The 9,818-nt window shown below is 35.8% G+C and overlaps 1 protein-coding gene across 1 annotated transcript; it reads right to left on the bottom strand.

Annotated features, from left to right (window-relative positions):
* Nucleotides 1-6,783: 6,783 nt before the first annotated feature.
* On the bottom strand, nucleotides 6,784-9,546 carry LOC128163167 (fibropellin-3-like). Its single transcript, XM_052826699.1, has 5 exons — nucleotides 9,438-9,546; nucleotides 9,127-9,240; nucleotides 8,751-8,864; nucleotides 8,050-8,160; nucleotides 6,784-6,788 (listed from the first exon to the last, which is right to left on the bottom strand). Coding segments are annotated over exons 2-5 (231 nt in total). The 5' UTR covers nucleotides 9,128-9,240; nucleotides 9,438-9,546.
* Nucleotides 9,547-9,818: the final 272 nt, after the last annotated feature.

Here is a 9,818-nt window from a genome sequence, read left to right as displayed (position 1 = left end):
AATACCTGGCAAGCACTCATTGATCACTGCAATTCCGAATAAGAGTTTACCGTTTACTTTTGATAACACAGTCTCAAAATCTTGATATCTCAACCTAAATTATGTACATCTTCGAAACCTAATGTGTCAGAAAGACAAACGAAATCATTCGCTCCCACACTAAAATAAATACTTTTGTGGACGGCCGAAGAAAACATCAACAAGCAACTACATACGAGCTCGTTCAAATGGATTATTATAGTGTTTCATTTCAAGCAAATAAAGCATATGTAGTGCATATGTACGTACTGTTTTCACAATTTGTTCCGTTGAATCCAGGAACACAATCGCAATAGTAGTCGTTGACCAGGTCTGTACAAGATCCGTTGTTTTGACAGGGACCTTGGGAACACTCGTCAATATCTGCAATTTCATGAACAAAATTTATTATTCAAAGGCATAAAACCAAACGTTTGGGTCTTCACGGATCTCATAGAACACCTGTGTCTTCAATGGTTATCGATATCATGATATATTAAGCAAACACTTGAGGAATTATCAGTTTTGTACTTTTTTTCATTCCCACACACAAAAATGGTGTGCGTAATCATAGCGCTTACTGTTTTCACAATTTGTCCCATTGAATCCTGCAATACAAACACATTGGTAGTCGTTGACCAGGTCTGTACAGGTTCCATTGTTTTGACAAGGTTCTGCTTGGCAGTCATCGATATCTAAAATCAATTTCAAATACAACCTCACTGAAAACAGCAAAGAATGTACACAATTCCCAGGATTGATCATGGATATACAAATGTTGCAGTATATTTTGAACATTGTCAATATCTTTTAAAGTCAATTGGAAAAAGGTTATCAACTGACAAACCTTAATCACCTAACAAATGATTTGATCAATGTAAAACTGAAGATTTCAATCTCATCCTTGCATTTTGTACTGTTGGATCTGATATACAAATACCGCATTATCAGAACTTACCGTTTTCACAGTTTGTCCCATTAAATCCAGGAACACAATCGCAGTGGTAGTCGTTGACCAGGTCTGTACAGGTTCCGTTGTTTTGACAGGGATCCGGTGAGCAGTCATCAATATCTGCAATTTCAAGAACGAAATCTTTGAACAGAAATAAATCTTATAATTTGATCTTCCACTATTTCTCATATTGTGATGCTTATCAAAGATATAACACGAATCTTCTCAAATGGGCGACTATGAGTAGCAAAGATGAATTCATTAGAAAAAAATAGACCGCGTTTCAATATAAAGAAAGAACACAAACTAAATAGATCAGTATGAATAGACTATACGTTCATAAGGTTTGACCTATCATTCTTGACAATTTGAGCAATTTGTTCCATCAAACCCGTTTATGCAATTACATTCATAATCATTAATCAGATCTTTACAAGGTCCTCTCTTTTGACATGACTGTGTTTTACACTCGACGATATATGACAGGATGCCGTTAACGGAATCTACTCACTCAAGCTAAAAAATACAAATGCCACATCTTCCATACCTCGTTTTGAAAATCTTCTCACCAACCAAAGCCAGCATTCAAAATTTTAAACGGACCAAAATGAAGAACAAGGTACATACAAAAACTGACTCAAACTTAAGTGCCCTTTCATCTTCAACAAATACAATGTACATGTACTGAGTATAGGATTAGCTGTACGTACTATTTTCACAATTTGTTCCATTAAATCCAGAAACGCAGTCGCACTGGTAGTCATTCACAAGGTCTGTACAAGTCCCGTTGTTTAGACAAATACCTGGCAAGCACTCATTGATCACTGCAATTCCGAATAAGAGTTTACCGTTTACTTTTGATAACACAGTCTCAAAATCTTGATATCTCAACCTAAATTATGTACATCTTCGAAACCTAATGTGTCAGAAAGACAAACGAAATCATTCGCTCCCACACTAAAATAAATACTTTTGTGGACGGCCGAAGAAAACATCAACAAGCAACTACATACGAGCTCGTTCAAATGGATTATTATAGTGTTTCATTTCAAGCAAATAAAGCATATGTAGTGCATATGTACGTACTGTTTTCACAATTTGTTCCGTTGAATCCAGGAACACAATCGCAATAGTAGTCGTTGACCAGGTCTGTACAAGATCCGTTGTTTTGACAGGGACCTTGGGAACACTCGTCAATATCTGCAATTTCATGAACAAAATTTATTATTCAAAGGCATAAAACCAAACGTTTGGGTCTTCACGGATCTCATAGAACACCTGTGTCTTCAATGGTTATCGATATCATGATATATTAAGCAAACACTTGAGGAATTATCAGTTTTGTACTTTTTTTCATTCCCACACACAAAAATGGTGTGCGTAATCATAGCGCTTACTGTTTTCACAATTTGTCCCATTGAATCCTGCAATACAAACACATTGGTAGTCGTTGACCAGGTCTGTACAGGTTCCATTGTTTTGACAAGGTTCTGCTTGGCAGTCATCGATATCTAAAATCAATTTCAAATACAACCTCACTGAAAACAGCAAAGAATGTACACAATTCCCAGGATTGATCATGGATATACAAATGTTGCAGTATATTTTGAACATTGTCAATATCTTTTAAAGTCAATTGGAAAAAGGTTATCAACTGACAAACCTTAATCACCTAACAAATGATTTGATCAATGTAAAACTGAAGATTTCAATCTCATCCTTGCATTTTGTACTGTTGGATCTGATATACAAATACCGCATTATCAGAACTTACCGTTTTCACAGTTTGTCCCATTAAATCCAGGAACACAATCGCAGTGGTAGTCGTTGACCAGGTCTGTACAGGTTCCGTTGTTTTGACAGGGATCCGGTGAGCAGTCATCAATATCTGCAATTTCAAGAACGAAATCTTTGAACAGAAATAAATCTTATAATTTGATCTTCCACTATTTCTCAAATTGTGATGCTTATCAAAGATATAACACGAATCTTCTCAAATGGGCGACTATGAGTAGCAAAGATGAATTCATTAGAAAAAAATAGACCGCGTTTCAATATAAAGAAAGAACACAAACTAAATAGATCAGTATGAATAGACTATACGTTCATAAGGTTTGACCTATCATTCTTGACAATTTGAGCAATTTGTTCCATCAAACCCGTTTATGCAATTACATTCATAATCATTAATCAGATCTTTACAAGGTCCTCTCTTTTGACATGACTGTGTTTTACACTCGACGATATATGACAGGATGCCGTTAACGGAATCTACTCACTCAAGCTAAAAAATACAAATGCCACATCTTCCATACCTCGTTTTGAAAATCTTCTCACCAACCAAAGCCAGCATTCAAAATTTTAAACGGACCAAAATGAAGAACAAGGTACATACAAAAACTGACTCAAACTTAAGTGCCCTTTCATCTTCAACAAATACAATGTACATGTACTGAGTATAGGATTAGCTGTACGTACTATTTTCACAATTTGTTCCATTAAATCCAGAAACGCAGTCGCACTGGTAGTCATTCACAAGGTCTGTACAAGTCCCGTTGTTTAGACAAATACCTGGCAAGCACTCATTGATCACTGCAATTCCGAATAAGAGTTTACCGTTTACTTTTGATAACACAGTCTCAAAATCTTGATATCTCAACCTAAATAATGTACATCTTCGAAACCTAATGTGTCAGAAAGACAAACGAAATCATTCGCTCCCACACTAAAATAAATACTTTTGTGGACGGCCGAAGAAAACATCAACAAGCAACTACATACGAGCTCGTTCAAATGGATTATTATAGTGTTTCATTTCAAGCAAATAAAGCATATGTAGTGCATATGTACGTACTGTTTTCACAATTTGTTCCGTTGAATCCAGGAACACAATCGCAATAGTAGTCGTTGACCAGGTCTGTACAAGATCCGTTGTTTTGACAGGGACCTTGGGAACACTCGTCAATATCTGCAATTTCATGAACAAAATTTATTATTCAAAGGCATAAAACCAAACGTTTGGGTCTTCACGGATCTCATAGAACACCTGTGTCTTCAATGGTTATCGATATCATGATATATTAAGCAAACACTTGAGGAATTATCAGTTTTGTACTTTTTTTCATTCCCACACACAAAAATGGTGTGCGTAATCATAGCGCTTACTGTTTTCACAATTTGTCCCATTGAATCCTGCAATACAAACACATTGGTAGTCGTTGACCAGGTCTGTACAGGTTCCATTGTTTTGACAAGGTTCTGCTTGGCAGTCATCGATATCTAAAATCAATTTCAAATACAACCTCACTGAAAACAGCAAAGAATGTACACAATTCCCAGGATTGATCATGGATATACAAATGTTGCAGTATATTTTGAACATTGTCAATATCTTTTAAAGTCAATTGGAAAAAGGTTATCAACTGACAAACCTTAATCACCTAACAAATGATTTGATCAATGTAAAACTGAAGATTTCAATCTCATCCTTGCATTTTGTACTGTTGGATCTGATATACAAATACCGCATTATCAGAACTTACCGTTTTCACAGTTTGTCCCATTAAATCCAGGAACACAATCGCAGTGGTAGTCGTTGACCAGGTCTGTACAGGTTCCGTTGTTTTGACAGGGATCCGGTGAGCAGTCATCAATATCTGCAATTTCAAGAACGAAATCTTTGAACAGAAATAAATCTTATAATTTGATCTTCCACTATTTCTCATATTGTGATGCTTATCAAAGATATAACACGAATCTTCTCAAATGGGCGACTATGAGTAGCAAAGATGAATTCATTAGAAAAAAATAGACCGCGTTTCAATATAAAGAAAGAACACAAACTAAATAGATCAGTATGAATAGACTATACGTTCATAAGGTTTGACCTATCATTCTTGACAATTTGAGCAATTTGTTCCATCAAACCCGTTTATGCAATTACATTCATAATCATTAATCAGATCTTTACAAGGTCCTCTCTTTTGACATGACTGTGTTTTACACTCGACGATATATGACAGGATGCCGTTAACGGAATCTACTCACTCAAGCTAAAAAATACAAATGCCACATCTTCCATACCTCGTTTTGAAAATCTTCTCACCAACCAAAGCCAGCATTCAAAATTTTAAACGGACCAAAATGAAGAACAAGGTACATACAAAAACTGACTCAAACTTAAGTGCCCTTTCATCTTCAACAAATACAATGTACATGTACTGAGTATAGGATTAGCTGTACGTACTATTTTCACAATTTGTTCCATTAAATCCAGAAACGCAGTCGCACTGGTAGTCATTCACAAGGTCTGTACAAGTCCCGTTGTTTAGACAAATACCTGGCAAGCACTCATTGATCACTGCAATTCCGAATAAGAGTTTACCGTTTACTTTTGATAACACAGTCTCAAAATCTTGATATCTCAACCTAAATTATGTACATCTTCGAAACCTAATGTGTCAGAAAGACAAACGAAATCATTCGCTCCCACACTAAAATAAATACTTTTGTGGACGGCCGAAGAAAACATCAACAAGCAACTACATACGAGCTCGTTCAAATGGATTATTATAGTGTTTCATTTCAAGCAAATAAAGCATATGTAGTGCATATGTACGTACTGTTTTCACAATTTGTTCCGTTGAATCCAGGAACACAATCGCAATAGTAGTCGTTGACCAGGTCTGTACAAGATCCGTTGTTTTGACAGGGACCTTGGGAACACTCGTCAATATCTGCAATTTCATGAACAAAATTTATTATTCAAAGGCATAAAACCAAACGTTTGGGTCTTCACGGATCTCATAGAACACCTGTGTCTTCAATGGTTATCGATATCATGATATATTAAGCAAACACTTGAGGAATCATCAGTTTTGTACTTTTTTTCATTCCCACACACAAAAATGGTGTGCGTAATCATAGCGCTTACTGTTTTCACAATTTGTCCCATTGAATCCTGCAATACAAACACATTGGTAGTCGTTGACCAGGTCTGTACAGGTTCCATTGTTTTGACAAGGTTCTGCTTGGCAGTCATCGATATCTAAAATCAATTTCAAATACAACCTCACTGAAAACAGCAAAGAATGTACACAATTCCCAGGATTGATCATGGATATACAAATGTTGCAGTATATTTTGAACATTGTCAATATCTTTTAAAGTCAATTGGAAAAAGGTTATCAACTGACAAACCTTAATCACCTAACAAATGATTTGATCAATGTAAAACTGAAGATTTCAATCTCATCCTTGCATTTTGTACTGTTGGATCTGATACAAATACTGCATTATCAGAACTTACCGTTTTCACAGTTTGTCCCATTAAATCCAGGAACACAATCGCAGTGGTAGTCGTTGACCAGGTCTGTACAGGTTCCGTTGTTTTGACAGGGATCCGGTGAGCAGTCATCAATATCTGCAATTTCAAGAACGAAATCTTTGAACAGAAATAAATCTTATAATTTGATCTTCCACTATTTCTCATATTGTGATGCTTATCAAAGATATAACACGAATCTTCTCAAATGGGCGACTATGAGTAGCAAAGATGAATTCATTAGAAAAAAATAGACCGCCTTTCAATATAAAGAAAGAACACAAACTAAATAGATCAGTATGAATAGACTATACGTTCATAAGGTTTGACCTATCATTCTTGACAATTTGAGCAATTTGTTCCATCAAACCCGTTTATGCAATTACATTCATAATCATTAATCAGATCTTTACAAGGTCCTCTCTTTTGACATGACTGTGTTTTACACTCGACGATATATGACAGGATGCCGTTAACGGAATCTACTCACTCAAGCTAAAAAATACAAATGCCACATCTTCCATACCTCGTTTTGAAAATCTTCTCACCAACCAAAGCCAGCATTCAAAATTTTAAACGGACCAAAATGAAGAACAAGGTACATACAAAAACTGACTCAAACTTAAGTGCCCTTTCATCTTCAACAAATACAATGTACATGTACTGAGTATAGGATTAGCTGTACGTACTATTTTCACAATTTGTTCCATTAAATCCAGAAACGCAGTCGCACTGGTAGTCATTCACAAGGTCTGTACAAGTCCCGTTGTTTAGACAAATACCTGGCAAGCACTCATTGATCACTGCAATTCCGAATAAGAGTTTACCGTTTACTTTTGATAACACAGTCTCAAAATCTTGATATCTCAACCTAAATTATGTACATCTTCGAAACCTAATGTGTCAGAAAGACAAACGAAATCATTCGCTCCCACACTAAAATAAATACTTTTGTGGACGGCCGAAGAAAACATCAACAAGCAACTACATACGAGCTCGTTCAAATGGATTATTATAGTGTTTCATTTCAAGCAAATAAAGCATATGTAGTGCATATGTACGTACTGTTTTCACAATTTGTTCCGTTGAATCCAGGAACACAATCGCAATAGTAGTCGTTGACCAGGTCTGTACAAGATCCGTTGTTTTGACAGGGACCTTGGGAACACTCGTCAATATCTGCAATTTCATGAACAAAATTTATTATTCAAAGGCATAAAACCAAACGTTTGGGTCTTCACGGATCTCATAGAACACCTGTGTCTTCAATGGTTATCGATATCATGATATATTAAGCAAACACTTGAGGAATTATCAGTTTTGTACTTTTTTTCATTCCCACACACAAAAATGGTGTGCGTAATCATAGCGCTTACTGTTTTCACAATTTGTCCCATTGAATCCTGCAATACAAACACATTGGTAGTCGTTGACCAGGTCTGTACAGGTTCCATTGTTTTGACAAGGTTCTGCTTGGCAGTCATCGATATCTAAAATCAATTTCAAATACAACCTCACTGAAAACAGCAAAGAATGTACACAATTCCCAGGATTGATCATGGATATACAAATGTTGCAGTATATTTTGAACATTGTCAATATCTTTTAAAGTCAATTGGAAAAAGGTTATCAACTGACAAACCTTAATCACCTAACAAATGATTTGATCAATGTAAAACTGAAGATTTCAATCTCATCCTTGCATTTGGTACTGTTGGATCTGATATACAAATACCGCATTATCAGAACTTACCGTTTTCACAGTTTGTCCCATTAAATCCAGGAACACAATCGCAGTGGTAGTCGTTGACCAGGTCTGTACAGGTTCCGTTGTTTTGACAGGGATCCGGTGAGCAGTCATCAATATCTGCAATTTCAAGAACGAAATCTTTGAACAGAAATAAATCTTATAATTTGATCTTCCACTATTTCTCATATTGTGATGCTTATCAAAGATATAACACGAATCTTCTCAAATGGGCGACTATGAGTAGCAAAGATGAATTCATTAGAAAAAAATAGACCGCGTTTCAATATAAAGAAAGAACACAAACTAAATAGATCAGTATGAATAGACTATACGTTCATAAGGTTTGACCTATCATTCTTGACAATTTGAGCAATTTGTTCCATCAAACCCGTTTATGCAATTACATTCATAATCATTAATCAGATCTTTACAAGGTCCTCTCTTTTGACATGACTGTGTTTTACACTCGACGATATATGACAGGATGCCGTTAACGGAATCTACTCACTCAAGCTAAAAAATACAAATGCCACATCTTCCATACCTCGTTTTGAAAATCTTCTCACCAACCAAAGCCAGCATTCAAAATTTTAAACGGACCAAAATGAAGAACAAGGTACATACAAAAACTGACTCAAACTTAAGTGCCCTTTCATCTTCAACAAATACAATGTACATGTACTGAGTATAGGATTAGCTGTACGTACTATTTTCACAATTTGTTCCATTAAATCCAGAAACGCAGTCGCACTGGTAGTCATTCACAAGGTCTGTACAAGTTCCGTTGTTTAGACAAATACCTGGCAAGCACTCATTGATCACTGCAATTCCGAATAAGAGTTTACCGTTTACTTTTGATAACACAGTCTCAAAATCTTGATATCTCAACCTAAATTATGTACATCTTCGAAACCTAATGTGTCAGAAAGACAAACGAAATCATTCGCTCCCACACTAAAATAAATACTTTTGTGGACGGCCGAAGAAAACATCAACAAGCAACTACATACGAGCTCGTTCAAATGGATTATTATAGTGTTTCATTTCAAGCAAATAAAGCATATGTAGTGCATATGTACGTACTGTTTTCACAATTTGTTCCGTTGAATCCAGGAACACAATCGCAATAGTAGTCGTTGACCAGGTCTGTACAAGATCCGTTGTTTTGACAGGGACCTTGGGAACACTCGTCAATATCTGCAATTTCATGAACAAAATTTATTATTCAAAGGCATAAAACCAAACGTTTGGGTCTTCACGGATCTCATAGAACACCTGTGTCTTCAATGGTTATCGATATCATGATATATTAAGCAAACACTTGAGGAATTATCAGTTTTGTACTTTTTTTCATTCCCACACACAAAAATGGTGTGCGTAATCATAGCGCTTACTGTTTTCACAATTTGTCCCATTGAATCCTGCAATACAAACACATTGGTAGTCGTTGACCAGGTCTGTACAGGTTCCATTGTTTTGACAAGGTTCTGCTTGGCAGTCATCGATATCTAAAATCAATTTCAAATACAACCTCACTGAAAACAGCAAAGAATGTACACAATTCCCAGGATTGATCATGGATATACAAATGTTGCAGTATATTTTGAACATTGTCAATATCTTTTAAAGTCAATTGGAAAAAGGTTATCAACTGACAAACCTTAATCACCTAACAAATGATTTGATCAATGTAAAACTGAAGATTTCAATCTCATCCTTGCATTTTGTACTGTTGGATCTGATATACAAATACCGCATTATCAGAACTTACCGTT

Source organism: Crassostrea angulata, chromosome 9, assembly GCF_025612915.1.
Source record: "Crassostrea angulata isolate pt1a10 chromosome 9, ASM2561291v2, whole genome shotgun sequence".
NCBI lineage: Eukaryota > Metazoa > Mollusca > Bivalvia > Ostreida > Ostreidae > Magallana > Magallana angulata.
This window is presented reverse-complemented; position numbering and strand designations above follow the sequence as displayed.

Coding starts and splice junctions, on each gene's coding strand:
- LOC128163167 (XM_052826699.1), bottom strand. Junction 8,161..8,750: donor TGGAACAAATTGTGAAAATA/GTACGTACAGCT, acceptor TTGAAATTGCAG/ATATTGATGACTGCTCACCG.